The following is a 16,860-nucleotide window of genomic DNA, read 5'->3' on the forward strand; positions in this document are numbered from 1 at the left end:
AATGCTCTTTGTAAAGGCAAAAATGGAAAGTTTCCACCCTGGAACATGATTTTTCTGCAAGCATAGACCCTCGTTTCTATGGTGCAAGCGAATAAACCGATAAACACAAATTATTCAAAAACCGTCATCCTGGCATGAATAAAATAGTGACTGGTAATTTTCACACCTTTTGTCACTTTGAAAGGCCAGCTGTCGTGTGTACATATGTGCAAATACCGTGGATGGGGGTGTTACCATTTAGTATTACACTTCATAATTTCTTACATAACAGCTCAAGAAGTGTAAAGTTTATTTACAAATACGTCTAATGAAATGACACCGCAAAAAACCTGTATCTGAGCTAGGTCCACGTTTTACGCGAATCTAAAAACTACAAGTTTCAACTTCTTGAGTGTTGCCCATTACAAACATTCACTATCTTCAAAAGGAAGAAGGAAGGAAAGTCAATGCAGATAGACCTTGTTTCATACTATGGTCACGACGAAGATTTCTGTCTTGAAAATTTCGACAGATCTGAAAATATTTTGATATTTAGTACTTCCAGAAAACATAAGGACATCGAGCACTAATTTTGTGAACATTTACCGTTGCACAAGTTTAACTGAACGACAAAAACATTAAATGCATTTGTGGACTCGATCGAATTCAGTATTTTGTAACTTTAAACGGGTTTCTTTATTTCTCGCATGTAGATATGTTGACAAATTTGAATGGACATGCCTGTGAAGTGTGTACTGATATTTCATCAAAAATGCATAACAAAGAAATTAAGTACCCAACAGTGTATGAATATTTCGTTTGTGGAGTAAGTCCGAAAAATTGGAAAACGGGCTTCAAAGTTACTGCTATGAAAATAATAAGCCATATTTCGTGGTTTCGTCAGGGTGGTATCTTATAAAATCCAAAAAAATACATTCTTCATTAAAATCATTCTTCATGATACGGTTTAGCCTCAGAAATCGTAGGTATAGACTTGCTCCAAGTCTGTGGACATATAAATATCAAAACAAAGTAAATTGACAGAATAAACTTCATCAGACTTTCACGTTAGTGGCAGGCCGTTGTTGTGAACACGATGGTAATGCTTGGTCAGCCAGTAACTGTAGTCGAGAAAAGACAAGCGACTGGGGCCAGTCCTGCTATTTAGAGTATTTATCGTATCTTGGCCATTTTAATCTGGTTCACTATTTAAGTCGTCCTCTCCTCATCGTAACGGTCACCTGTGCACGTGAAAAGTTATCCAGGACGTCGTTAAGCTACAAGAGAGAACCTCTTCAAGTTCAAGAATGATGAATTGAAAACCTGGGAAGGAAGCGGAATGGAATAGAAATGGAAGTTCAGATTACGGATGACTGATATGACACAGAATTTAGTGGTTATAGCACCCTAGACATCGAAAGTAGATCCTGTGGTTAAACGCGTACATGTGGACATCGCCATGGGTCTTCCAATTCTTTCTGGACAGAAAAAACAATGTACTCGCAGAGACGTGGCAAGCAAATACAAAGTGAGAGGGAAGACAATGTCAGTTTTGTCAAAAATATGCTAATTAACACAAAGTTACATACCTCACTAATTTTGGCTATAATTTACATGCATTTAAAGTACACAATACTACTATTCTGGTTGTTGTCGAAACGTGCGTCGGGTAAATGTCCGATTCATGTATGCACGATTGGAACTAATTTTGGATAATTGGATGGTGAAGTAATGTCTGTTCAATCTACAAATGTAAGCTCATCGCTTGTTTTTATGAGTAATTTGCAATATTGCAACATTCAGCTACAGGGCACCTAACACTTTTGAGAAATTTGAAAAATATAAAGATCCAATTATCCAAAATTAGTTCTAATCGTGTTCTGATATATTTCTAACACTAATATCGACAAATACATTGATGTCATCTCAAATTCGGAAACAATCTGCTTTAAAACTTAGTCAGTGGAGTGATTTCACTGTCATGAGTTGGGAAACTGTTTTTAATTGTCGAATCTCCTGGTTGTTTTCAGTGGCAAAACGTTACTTATTCAAATTTTCGGGAAAAGAAAACATACATTAGGCTGTCTTGAAAAAATCAGATTACCTACCGTAAAACCCCAGTCCTGCAGCTTATTCTAATGGTTACCACGAAAATAAAACAATTGGTTTTAATAGAAATAGAAAAAAACAAACGAATAAGGAAAGTGAAGGACGGTAAGACGAACAGACAATCTAATTAAACGGCGAGAGCGTATTTTCTGTGTGTGTCGTTAGGCAAAAGACAACATTTTGCCTGAAATTCTGTAATGAAATTCTGTCTGACCATATTCTGTACTGACTGCATTTTGAAATCCTCAATTTTTACCACCCCCTCAAGATAACTCGTAATTCATCCATGATCTGAAGTACACAATTCAATTTTCAGTTATGATCTGTCGATTCATACTCTCGAAAATTATACGATTGAAAGAACTATGCATGCTCTCCTGAAAGTAGATACGCGGTAGTCACAATTTCGATCACTTTGTGAAACCAAATTGAAGATACTAATATCTTCATGGAACAATGTCAAGCAGACAATTCAAAACTAAAACATAGGCAATTATAATACTATCAGTTTCGTAGACCGCACGGAAATTCTGCTTTAATCTCTGGTTGGGTAAATGAATTAACAACGCAATGGAAAAACATAGGTCGTCATATGTGTTTTGTACAGGTGTAAAAACACGGTGGTGCAAAACAAATTTAGGAAGAATGTGTCTCGGGGACAGATATTTGGACTCTCAAACTTTTCCGACCCTATTCTGATCTATCACTTGTGGGGGCTCATTTTGAAGCCCTTGGAGAAAGGAAAACTCTCACCGTCTTAGGTTTTTGAAAATCGAAAATTTTATTTTTCTCCATGAAGTTGACACAGATATGGCGGCCATTTTGAATTTCAAATATCGGCAAATCTTGGGTTATTCGTTTCTCTAGTACCAAAATTTGCATGTTGAACCCCGATTTATATTCTTCATCGTGAGAGGGATTTAAAATATTCCTTAACGGCAGTTTGAGCAAAACTTTAAGTCTTTCACTTTCGAGGCGCATACTAGCTTAATTTAATACTACATTTTGTAAGATTATTTCCGTCGCGAGGGAATTTGCCTGCAACACAGATTGTCGATGCACTTTGTTATTTCGCACCAGACCAACAGTCCAAGTGCAAATTGGACCCAGGGCCGACCAAAATCATTATTCCACATTGGCTTTAAAGTTAGTGTCCCCTCTGAACCTACCCCATAGACCCGACATAAATTAGGCCGGCCCAGGGCCAACACACTCTCGATATGGTTTCTTAAAACCAGAGCCGACTAATAAGCGACCTAAACTCTATAATGTGATAGTAGTAAGAGGGACAGATAAGAGGGACGTAGAAATACAAAATGATGGCACGGGGAGCTATGCAAAGACAGGGCACGAAACATAGCCTGAAATAGGCACAAAAGGTTCAAAAGAGCGCTAACCGATGGGAAAGAGAAATCGAAAGGAGGGAAAATTCAACCAATATACTAGTCACATACACAGGCATTTCCGTGTTCATTTCGGCAGAAAGGAACCGTGTTTGTTCTCAAGTAACCGAGTGACTGCATACTTGATTAAATGAATTTCCAATCTGTCCCAGCATAATAGAGCTATTATCACAACGAGGTTTGAATACGCTCACTATTCATCCTCCAGGATATGCGCTTTTAATAGGCTTCTGTATTAATTTAGACCCTAGAGAAACCCTTTTTCACGAGGCTATGGTCACATAAAGTTTATGAAATGTTTCCTAACCAACGGAAACTGACAGGATTCTGTTATATATTGCATATAAGATGAAAAGCAATCTAATTAATTTCGGCATAATTCCACAGGCTTTTAAAGCTTATTGAATTAAATGCATATATATATATATATATATATATATATATATATATATATATATATATATATTATATATATATATATATATATATATATATATATATATATATATATATATATATATATATATATATACGTTTGTAATATGACAGGTTCCCCGATGTTGTGTAGCGTGGAAATATACTGTATAAACTAATGAGAAAAATTCACACAACTATATCTGATAGTCTCTACACTGCAAATCATTCGGGTGACTTGGGTTCGAATCCTACATGGGTCATTTTTTCAAAGCCCCAAAATTTGCAGTGTAGAGACAATCATACGAAGTTTCCGATTCGACTGCTCCAACACAAAGTGTTCAATACAAACGTAGAGCGGAATATATAAGAATTGCTGGAGAAATGGTTTTCAATTTCATTAGAGCGTCTCTACAACGATCTTTAGTGAGCCACTAGACTCACTCGTCAGGAGGCTAAACTGGTGTGAACACACATCTACGAAGGGTAACCATAGCTACGTAGCAATCTGCGTAATTAGCAACATGCATCCCTTGTAGATTTATGTTCACACCTGTTCAGTCTCCTAGCCAGTGAGTCGTACTTTCAGATAATTGTTCAGATTGTACTGTTCGTGTAATTTCGTTGTCCTTGTATTCAACTCGCAAACGTATCCTTTGTGGCATACATAGATTTGTGTACGAAATTCATGTTCGGATATGAATTCACGTATGAACGATACGAATGCATTCATGTGATCATATTCGTATCAAAATATGAAAAAATATGAAAACCAATGATTTATAAAAAGTTTAAGGCTTTGTTTCAATTCGCGAATTACCGTAATAGTATTCTTAACTTTAATTCTACTTGAAGGAATGTAGAAAAATTAGAAAAAAAAACGCCATCATAAAGTTTGTCAACGGAAATAAAATATTATGAATTTGAATAATTATATATTCATGAAACAGCCAAAACACTCCTGAAGTACTATAATCGAATTGACATTTTTGTTTCCCCACTTTACAACAATTTAAAACAATTACGAGCAAAGAATACAATAGCAACTTACAATATAAATGTGTTACTTCACAACTTCCTGTACAGCACGGTATAAAGCAATAGGCAGTCAAAATTCAAATTTTATGCAGTAATAAGAGGACGATCGATCGGTGTCTTTCAGTCCTGGAATGAATGCCATCGTAGTGTCGACAAATATCCAAGTGCTCTGTTCAAAGGATTTCACAATAAAGAAGATGCTGACCGTTTCTTTGGATCGCTGAGCTCTACGATACAAGGCGACCCTGTCGCCGAACATGACAATGAAACTGAAAGTGAAAGTAGTGAACGACGCCATCTTGATTGCGCATTCCCAACGCACACCGCCGATGACGTTACTTGCAGGCTTCATGGATCAACGGAGATAGAAACCAAATTATGTGAACTTTATTCGGACAGTGAAACAATCGAGGAAACGGAGGAATCTACAAATGAGGCAAGTAACTTTGAGAAATCATTACATGAGGCGATACAGAGTACAAGTAACAGAAATGCGAAAACAACAGCGCAGACTATGATTGCCGAACACTTGAAAAAAGTAGAAGAAAAAACACAAATATATGACAGTAGTATACAGCTTATTGAAGATAAATACACCCAGCTGGTGGATTCCAGAAGTGAGGAAAAACAAATCATAGACCAAAATGCTCAAGATATTAAGAAATTGAAAGAAAATATACAATCTATCTGTGAAAATGTGGATGAATTATCTGACGAATGCCACAACTGCAGAAACTACAGAGAGGGTGTACTTAAATCAATGGACAATAAAATAATTGCGATGCAGACAGCTTTTGAATTGCAACTCAGAGACCGTATAGACAAAGTGGAGTTTATGATGAACAATAAAATAAAAGAAATAGAAGACATCATTCAAAGAAACACAATAAAGAAACTAACTGAACTAGAAAATAAATATCAGATACAGATAGATATACACCGTATTCAGTGTGAACAAAAAAATGAAGAAACTACTAAACAACTAAACGATCTGAAGAGCATACTATCACCAGTGATTGATAACGATGACTGGAACTTCCAGAAACCCAAGAAAAGCAACACCATGAAACGACCTGATAGAGAGCCACCGGCTGTACCGAGACAAAGTGAGATAGAACTTCATAACAGTTTCCCTGCTGACTTTGCTGAAGACCCAACTGATGATTCTGTAAGAGAGCCACAGATAGATATCCAAGATGGCACCAATGACTCAGCAAATGGTGTTAATAAACAGCCAAACACCACAGATCAAAAGAACAGAATACCAGCAGTGCAAACTCCTCAAATGCCTCAACCAATGGGAACAACAAGCAAAATGGAAGCAAACACACGTCGTGTTCCAATAAATTACGTAACACAAGCGAGTAAACTAGTGATCGGGGACTCTATAACAAAACATTTATCGGTAAGACGCATGTTTCCACGTACACCAGCAGACCACCTTAGGATTCCAACAGTCGATGAAGCTGTCACAACTTTGTCAGGAGTACGCTCTAATACAGTCGATACCGTTGTGTGCCATCTCGGCATAAACAATCTAAGAAATGGAGACTCCCCAGAAATGTGTATCGACAAAACTTCCAAGCTAGTTAATGCAATAAAAACTAACATGCCAAATACAGAAATAATTCTGTCAGAAGTACTACTCTGTCCTGCGGACACCAAATTGGGAGAGAAAATCAGAGAGTTCAACAGCCTACTGCACACCCTAGCAGAGAACAACAAATACATAATTATAGTTCAACATGGTGAACTGTCCAATTCTAGAAGACTATATACTGAAGATGGGATACACATCAACCGATACGGCACTGCCAAACTGGTGGGTGATATCAAGCAGTCAATACGTAAGCAGAATGAACCACAGCAAAGGGACTCGGAATCAACCACCATTGTACCACCCAGACCACCATATAGGAATTCCCGGTTCAACAATTACAGAGAGGGGACCAGCTGGAAACAAGGAGAACAGACGTGGAATGCAGGACATAACCAAGTTATATAGACAGTAACCAGTATCAGCACAGAGCCCACTATCAACAACGAAGATCCCGGTACGCCCTTAGAGACTTTAGAGAACGACCGATATCCAATGAGTATACCAATAATTTAGCTGATTCAGCTAATTTATTTACTAAGTTAATTGATTTGTAAAGTATATGAATTATTGAAACCATTGCAAAAATATATACATATATAAACTTGATAAATTCATAATAATTGAATCATAGAAATAGAGGGTCTGGCTCTGCCAACCGCTTTTTTTTTTCCCTGAACTCATAACTTCACTCATATGAACAATAGGAATTCACTTCTGGTACAATTTACCTCAAAATTTAAACAAAAGATTTGACTAAAACTTTAATCTACATAAAGCGGCAACAGAACTTTGATCAAAGTCACAATATAACGATTTTTGCTGCATTGACTCTCGCAATTATAGTGAGCGTACTTTGAATCACTTTTTTTTTTACTTACCCGCTTGTTAGGTTTCTAATTCAAAGGAAAAGTAATCCAATTTATATTGTTGTTAGTATCTTTTTTCCCTTTTTTCACTTTTTTGACCTTTTTCTAATTTGATATATCAGTGCAATCTAACTCATGAAAAACAGGACAAATAATAGATCCCATAATGATTTAAAGCAACAAACCTCATTCAAATTTGGTAGTTGGAATGTAAATGGCCTATATAACAAATTGTATGAAGATGAGTTTATTGACTATATGCTCTCCCATGATGTTGTTTGTATTCAAGAAACATGGTTAAATGATAATTTTAAGGATATAATATTACCAAGTAAACTGGATCAGTTTGAAATCATAAGAAAAGACCGAACCAAAAGGAATAAGTGCAACCGTAAGAGAGGTGGTGTTGCGATAGTTTACAATAACAAACTAAAGCCTTTTATTTCAACAGAAAAATCTAAATCTAACAATTTTCTGTGGTGTAAAATAGACAAGAAAATTATAAATAAGCCAAACCCAAAGGATCTTTACATTGGATGTATATATATCCCCCCGGATAATTCCGTAATACACAAAAATAATATAGATCCATTCGACCAACTTGAACAGGATATTTTATTTTTCTCCTCGAAAGGAGATATAATACTACTTGGTGACTTTAATGCCAGAATTGGTCAGCTTGATGACATAATTGACGACACAAACAACCAGTATATCCCTATCCCACCTAACTATACAAATGACAATTTAATACAAGAAATAATTATGATATTTTATCAAAATGTAGTGTAAACAAATTTGGTAAAAAACTGATAGAGGTATGCTTAAATTGTAATTTACTTATTCTAAATGGGCGTACCATAGGAGACTCTATGGGAAAGTATACCTACTACTCTCACAATGGAAGCAGTACAATTGACTTCGGAATCATATCAAAATCACTTAATGAAGCAGTACAGTATTTCAAAGTTAATAACCTAACACATATGTCAGACCATTGTTCTATTTCCCTTGCTATTTCAGCCATGATAATAGAAAATAAAGCACCTGAGCCCCAACATATTCTTAGTCCCCTCCCAACTAAATATCTTTGGAATGAAGAAACCAAAAGAGATTATGTTTCATGTTTACAGGCAGACATAAATAAAATAAACAAGTTTGTCGAAAATAAGTATACTGATGCAAATGAAGCAGCAGCAGAGTTTGATGCAATGCTGAACAGTATAGCAGAAAAATGCGTAAAAACAACCTCGTCTGCACCTAGAAAACGGAAAAAACAAAAGGTTTATAAAAAATGGTTCGACAAAGATTGTCTCCAACTCCGGAAAGAACTCCAAAACGTTACTAAAATACTTCAAAAATTCCCTCTTGACCCTATAATACGAGGAAAATTCTTTACTTTGAAAAAAACAGTATAACAAAACCATTAGACAGAAAAAGAAAGAACTTAAATTGGCCCAGATAAAACAATTGGAATTCTCAAAAGATGAGCCTGCACAATTTTGGAAAATACTGAAAGAAATGAATGACATCCCATCTTCCAGCCCAACTTCTGATACAATACACCCTAATGAATGGCTCTTCTATTTTAAAAATCTCCTCAATAATAAATACCCCATGACAGATATTGATAATAGTAGAGATACTTTAGATACTCAGGGACCAATCCCCAACCCATCTGAAAATAACTTTATAAATGATAACATACAGGAAAGCTATCAGTCATCTTAAAAATAACAAGGCCTCAGCAGAAGACAAATTATGTAATGAAATGTTTAAATGTGGAAGTTATTATTTAATAAAAGCTATACAAAAATTATTTAATATTGTTTTTGAATCTGGCAAAATACCACAGAAATGGAATACTGGGTTAATAGTACCAATATTTAAATCCGGGTCTAAAACAGACACTTCAAATTACAGAGGCATTGCAATATCTAGCTGCCTTGGTAAATTGTTCACCAGTGTGTTGAATGCTAGGCTAGTATCTTTTTTAAACATGAATAATCTAATGACTAACAAACAATTCGGTTTCAGGAAAGACTGTCGAACAACAGACAACTTGTTTATACTGAAAACAATTATCAACAAATATTTACATAGTAAACACACCAAGGATGGTAAAGGTCCAAAATCAAATAAATTGTATGCCTGTTTCATTGATTTAAGGAAAGCCTTTGACAGTGTTTGGCATGAGGGTCTTTATCAAAAGTTAAACAATAATAATATTGGCGGTCATATGTTTAATATCATAACAAATATGTACAATAATTTAAATTACAGGATAAAAACGAGTGAGGGATTAACAGAAACCTTTCAGTCCACAACAGGAGTAAAACAAGGATGTAACTTAAGCCCAACCCTTTTTAATATTTTCATAAAAGATCTTCCAAATATTTTTGACAATGAGAGCTCTGACTCTCCTACATTGCTTGATACAGTAGTTAGCTGTCTACTTTATGCGGATGATGTAGTAATTCTATCAAAATCAAAGACAGGCCTTCAAACTGTTTAGACAAATTATCAACATATACCCAAAAGTAGAAATTACATGTCAATACAGACACGTCCAAAGTAATGATTTTTAATAAGACAAATCGGCTTCTATGTAGCAACATATTTTTTTTTGAGGGGAGGGAACTTAATGTTGTGAATCAGTTTAATTACCTGGGAGTCACGATAACACCAAATGGTAAATTTAAAACAGGCATAAATATATTAAAGAAAAAAGGTATGAAGGCTCTCTTTGCTTTTAAGGGAAAAATAGGCCCGGGTATCAACTTAAGCATTCCCCTACAACTCAGTTTATTCGACAAATTGATCAGACCGATTCTTACATATGGTAGTGATATATGGGCTGATGAAAGTAAATACAATATGTCTATTGAAGATGTGCACATAAGTTTTTGCCGGTTTATTACAGTGAACTAGGGAGATACCCAATTGAAACTTTTGTACAAACTCAACTGATCAAATATTACAATAGAGTGTTAAATAGCCAAAATCCATTGATAAAAGAAGCCGTCATAGTGAATAAAAATAACAAAAGCAACTGGTACACTAAAATTGAGTCACTTTTAATTAAAATGGAAGAATCACAAATATTTAATTCTCAGGACATCTGCACAGATAGTAAAGTATCAATATATTTAAGTCAAAATGGAAAGAAGATATATTTTGTGACACCAAAAATAAAAAGGGAAATGGAAATAAGCTTTGAACATATAGAATATTCAAGAAAGATGTAGCACTTGAAGAATACCTCATAGAAATAAAAAAACCACAGCGAAGAGAAACATTAACAAAATTCACGCTCAGTAACCGTAAAATCCACATAGAAATTGAAAGGCAATCTAAAACCCCAATCAACGAAAGAATTTGCAAAAGATGTTCATATAATCATACTGAAGATGAGATTCATTTCTTATTTATTTGTGAATACTATAAATCAGAACGAGATATATTATACAATACTATTCAATCACTGCACCCAACATTCCAATCATTATCACATAACAGTCAATTAGAATTCATGATAAATAACAAGAAATTATACATTCCCATAGCAATGTACATTAACAAGTGTCTACTTCTGAGAGATCAATAACAAACAAGTACGATGAAAAACAAATATTCTTTCCAGTTTGTGTTCCATTTATGTATGTACCTTTATTTACTTATTTATTTCTTTCTGATTTTGACTTTTTTTTGGCAACTTATTGTATTGCTTCTTTGAAGTCTCTATGTATGACGATGTTTACCCTTTCCTTAGGGTAAAGTGTGTCAATAAAGCAGTATCTAAATAACCTGCTACTGTGATCTTTGCGCCCTCATATTAAATGACTGTTGCAAGTCAAGAAAGGTTACTGAATTGACCAATTTCTATAGCAACTTACTCCAATATTTGGAAATTAGTTTGTAATTGGGAATATTTATTCTGATGTTGCCGTCTTATGCCATCGGCATGAATAAAACAAATGTAGAGATAGATTTTAGCGCCCGGAATCTTTTGCATCGATACAAACTTAATTAAATCAAGAAAACTGTATGGCAAGTGGGAATTCAAAAAAATCGTGATCAGGAAAGTATTTTTGATATTGAGCCGAACAGCGGCTGCCTTTTCATCTAAAGACATTCGGCAAATGCCATGGAAATAGATGATGTTCAGAACAAAGGGATATTGCATAAATAATATATCAGTTTATATAAAGCACGTATTAGAGTCAATATTGACGGCAGGAATCGTTTGTATTGTTGTTTTTATTATATTTAGTATTCAATCACTCATCATGGAGAACTCCATTTTATTCAATCACGTATGGACGAACACCTTTCCTGGAGCAGTGGTACAAGTCAATTTGTGATTACCGAGAATGTCTTTGATAAGACATACTTGAAATTCGACTTCTGCGATACTTCCGTACCGCTCACCATTAAACCATTAGCCTTGAATTCATCATCGATCCTGTCTCTACAGTTAAAATAATTATTAGTTATCTCTCCTTTTCACCATGGGGCAGTGGTTTGGGTGCCGGTCTCACTGTCAGAGGATGGTGAGTTCGAGACCCGGTAGGTCCAGAGTAACAGACTCACTGTCAAAGGATGGTGAGTTTGAGACTCTAACACAGTGTTGTGCCCCTGAGCAAGGCACTTTACTCCTCATTGGGTTTTGGGTACCTCATCTTGTAATTCGGCGTTCGCACGTTGGATGATGGATTCAATAAAATAAAATAATTAAAATTATTACATCATTTCCTTTACAAAGCAATGCCTTACAGTAACTAAACTTATACTGATTGATTGGATTATTTCGTTTCATTACGAGTACACATCGTTTAAAACAGCACACAAATGTCTCGTGTCTGTAGTTTCATTCTTTCTCTTTTGTTAGTGTTTCACTGTCTGATTTTTTTAATTTTATTTTTGTTACAGCAGAATCGGAATTGCGATTTTGACTCACGCAAAACCAATTGGGATCTTACACCATAAACTGAGGAATTGTGCTTCTAGTGTGTCAGCTTTTATAATCGCCTGCCTTTCTTGTTGGTGTTCTCGGAAAAAAGTGATTTGAATATCCTGCTAACGTTCTGACTTATTTCGCACAAACTGAAATATTGCACAGGAACATGTGCTTTAAGGTACAATGCCTCTTGGGCACAGATGTTCGGACTCTTAAACTTTTACAATTCTTTCCTTATCTATCACTTATGGGGCTCATTTCAAATTTTCACGTCTTAGTTTTTTCGAAAATCGAAATTATATTTTCCCCCATAAAGTTAACACAGGGATGGCGGCCATTTTGAAGTTCAAATATCGTTAAATCTTGCACTGTGATCCCCGATTTTTATTCTTGATTTTGAAAGAGAATGGTTGAAGGATTCATTGAGAATTTGTTCAATTTTGAGGCACCTACTACCTTAAATTGACAGTAGATTTGAGTTTTGAGGATTATCCACTATTTTGTTCTAAATCTCAACTACAGTTTCTTGTTCTATTTTTCAAAATAAGCTTATGTTGAATTACACAGTATTCAGCTTGTCAACTCATCCTGTTCATGTGCAGACGGCAATGTTATTATAGAAAAGTGATTTTCTGGTTTGGACTAGAATTCAACTGAGTACAATAAGTGCATTTTGCACTTATAAACCCTGAGTGCATTGAAAAACTAAATATTGGGTGTTTTAATACTCTTATGCAGAAAATAGCAAAAATAGTTTTAGAAATCCTCAAAAGTTACAGTCCATTAAGAATTATAGTTTTTGTTTGAAAACGTTTAATTTGTACTTCTTACGTGTGTGTACCAGCTGGTGAATGTATTGGTATATATATGAATGTAGTTATCCTGGGAATGTTGCAGTTAGTTTTCTTTGTGTTTTCAGTGTTTACAACAGTCAATTCTCTTCCTCCGTACGAGTACGTCGGTTGTTTCGTCGATGTAGGCGGGGGTGAGAGGGCGCTCGACTGGCACGTGGACGCCTCAGACGACAACCAAACAGTTGAACGGTGCATCCACACATGCGATGGCGTTGACGCCCCCTACGCCGGACTTGAGTACAGAAGAGAGTGCTTTTGCGGACATGACTTTGATCTTTACGGCAAAGGTGATGAAAGCACGTGTAACGAGAAATGTTCGGGAAACGCACAGCAGATCTGCGGAGGTGGATGGAGGATGTCCGTTTACAGATTATGTGAGTCGTCTTTTCTCGTTGAAATGAACACCGTTTGAATCAAATTTTCCACTTTATGCTATCAAAGAATGCTCTTTGATTTTAATCAGTTACAGTAACTACTTTGACCATTATGTTTCTGTCAAAATAGAAGTTAAAAGTCAATATTTGGTATGCAACGTTAACCGTATTAAAATGCGATCTCGCAGGTAGCTTAGGAAACACTAATTATTGTAACTTTGTGCACTTTGCCATATATAGACAATCGAGTTTAGCGCGACATGTCATCTTCTACAGCAACACGCTTGATACGTTTCAGATGTGATTGTTCTGAATTTTAATCAAATCAAAGTTAACAACCAGCAAACGGCAGGTATGCAAAAACGATAGCGTGATGATATAGAAAACGTATATGCGAGGAAACACTGCGATATACGCAGTCCCACTTTCAAGACCTCGTCACTTCGATAACACAACTCAACACTTAAAGTGCAGTGCGGAGCTGGCAGTAGGGACTGTAACCTCAATAAATGTAATAATCTTCATAAATGTAATATCAACCATAATTGTAATAAAATGCACCCATAACTGTAATATATCGCCCATAAATGTAACAAAATCAACCATAAATGTAATAAACTTTGTGTGGTATCACTGGTTGACGATTTATTTTGTCGCTTCTATTATGTAATTATCAGTATCTAGAACTGCTGTTCCACTTCCATTAGCTTACGGTTTGACTGGTATCTCGGCGTTTTGTGATTTTGTTCTCAATGTATTCAATTCTCTGTTTCGGAATGGAGACCTAATGTTAGGAAAGTATGCAATAACATTACACTAGTCTCATTAAAGTTAATATTTACTCAGGATACTGATAAACAAATGATCACATATACGAGTTCAAGTTTATTACATTTATGGTTGAGTTTTATTACATTTATGGTTAATTTGTTTATTACATTTGTAAGTGCGAGTTGTTACATTAATGGTTGGCTGGTTTATTACGTTTATGGTTGATTTTATTACAATTGTGGTTAATATTGCATTGTGGAGATTATTACATTTATGGAGGTTACAGGGACAGACATGGCACACAGCGAACTGACGAGTTCGTGGTTTCGCTTCTCTCTTGTAAGTCCTTCATTCCCCACCGTTGGCGGCTCGCTGCACCTTGATCATTCTGAAGCGACAAGGCCGGAAGGCGAGACCATGCATACGTCCATGGCGACACTTAGGGATACACAGCACGCCATTAGACAGACCGGATAAACAAACAGACGAAATTGCAATAAACAAACAGATACATAAACACACAGACAGAACGGCAGAGACAGTGAACATGATAAATATGCATAGCATTATAATTGGAAGTCTCAGGAGTGTTTTCTTTTTAATATTCAGTAAAATGGACGAGATTCAGGAGAGATCCTCCAGTACAGAACAATCAAACACGAACCGGAATACGGAGTACCTGGTAAGAAATTCTGTTTTAATTTTGTTTCTTGCGTCGAGTTAACTTTGATCTTCTTGCCAATTATAAATGATAATCTTAGTTTTCTGCGAGTATGACATAGTCGGACCCGACACGTTGTTTCATAATTTTTCGTCATCGGATATGAACAATTCTCCGCATTTTACTTCGTACGAAAAAAAGTGCAAAATAACATTTGTTAAAATTCAATATCAAATTAAATTAAGAATGCATTTCTATAATTTTTGCCTTTTCAACCATGTGCCCGTATTAAGGTACAGTAAAAGCAATGCTTCGATCCAAGAATTTCCTCAGCGGCATGACACATGCTGAAGTTTTATATTTTTATTTTCATCGATATTTTGTAATAATTCATGGTGGTTTCATTCCCAGGTCAATTTATACAGGAATGGAAGTGATGGAATGTGCCATGGAATGTTCAAAACGGGAATGTTGGTCGTTTTTCCATGACAACGATACTGGGAATTGCTTTACGCAGACTCTACCAGAGTTTACTCCACGGCGCTTTGTCAAGGCCAATAACTTCTGCTCCGATTGCTGAAAAAACGGAACAGCTGTCTTGGTAGAACTCACTACCGCAGTTAAGTGTCTTCTTGAGTAAGATCTGTACTCAACGCAGTGGAGGTTTTACAGAATTCATAACTAGGGCCAATGAAACATTTTAGCCGCTTCTACATATCACCATGTTTAACTTGAAGTTGGGCCACCTTGATTAGTCAATCGCGCTTTGATCTGCAAAATCGGACTATATACGCGTCCGAGACTCCAGGCCGAGCGAAGGCATGAACTCTACACATCCTCAATGTTGGTAGAATGCTCGGTACTTGTGTCAGCAATCTCTTGCCGTTGTGTCCTAACTTCAGTACTTCCATGGCAAAAATTAAGTGTTAAGCCAATATTACCTGTCTTTCATAAAATTCAAATTTCTTCGAATGCATTTTCTGTGACAGTATTTGTTTCCACATTTGGCTTATCCTTGGATCTATTTCTGGGACCCAAGCACGCTTCTAGTGCACCCCTGATATCAAAGCAAAGCGAATAAAGATAATTATCGGGAAATTTGATGGACAGTAATTTTTTGAATGTGAATCAGCGATAATATTGAGGGCGGGTTATCTATACGCCTAATGTGGTATGAGAGATATTTTCACTAAAAGTGTTGCAGTGATTCCGTCGGTTCAGGTAAAGTAAGATTTAGGAAGCCTTCAGAAATTACAGAGGATGGGCCTGGGAAATTGGAGAGGGGTCACTTTTTACAAAACCTCTAAAACCTGCCTTAGAGAAAGGGTCGTGTTTTGTGTGATATTTCCTGAATAGGAAAACACCAATGTCAATGATGACAATGATGATAGATCTTCCAGCAATACCAGTGAAAGTTAAGACGATGGTGGTGATGATGATGATGATGATGATGATGATAATGATGATGATGATGATGATGATTATGATGATGATGATGGTGACATTATTCTCCATGTACCGAATAGGTAGTGCTAATGACACGGTCTGCATTGTTGAGAGTGACACAGAATGTAGTCATACCATTACTAACAATAGTGACAGTGCAGTGTTTTGCCCAGAGTGCGTTCTTGCGTCTTTTGACGCAAAATTAGCAACAATGTCCCGCAAAAATACCGGACATGGGTCACAGGGACGCACTAAAATCAGGGCTAGAATTGTAAGTCCAACGTCCACAGACAGACTACACTTTTAGCTATTTAATTAATTACACACTTGATAGCCCGTACAGTTATTGCTTCTCTATTGAGAAAATGAAACATTTAAAATTTAG

The 16,860-nt window shown here is 36.0% G+C and overlaps 2 protein-coding genes across 2 annotated transcripts; both read left to right on the plus strand.

Moving 5' to 3' along the window:
* Nucleotides 1-1,438: 1,438 nt before the first annotated feature.
* LOC139133739 (putative leucine-rich repeat-containing protein DDB_G0290503) lies at nt 1,439-6,948 on the plus strand. Its single transcript, XM_070700506.1, has 2 exons — nt 1,439-1,507; nt 5,068-6,948. The coding sequence occupies exons 1-2, from the start codon at nt 1,439-1,441 to the stop codon at nt 6,946-6,948; spliced, it is 1,950 nt and encodes a 649-aa protein (XP_070556607.1).
* A 4,972-nt stretch (nt 6,949-11,920) lies between these two features.
* LOC139133740 (uncharacterized) lies at nt 11,921-16,117 on the plus strand. Its single transcript, XM_070700507.1, has 4 exons — nt 11,921-12,014; nt 13,289-13,597; nt 14,978-15,050; nt 15,441-16,117. Exons 1-4 carry the CDS (start codon nt 11,921-11,923, stop codon nt 15,607-15,609), a joined length of 645 nt encoding a protein of 214 aa, XP_070556608.1. The 3' UTR covers nt 15,610-16,117.
* The last annotated feature ends 743 nt before the right edge of the window (nt 16,118-16,860 follow it).

Source organism: Ptychodera flava, chromosome 5, assembly GCF_041260155.1.
Source record: "Ptychodera flava strain L36383 chromosome 5, AS_Pfla_20210202, whole genome shotgun sequence".
In the NCBI taxonomy this organism is placed as follows: Eukaryota; Metazoa; Hemichordata; class Enteropneusta; family Ptychoderidae; genus Ptychodera; species Ptychodera flava.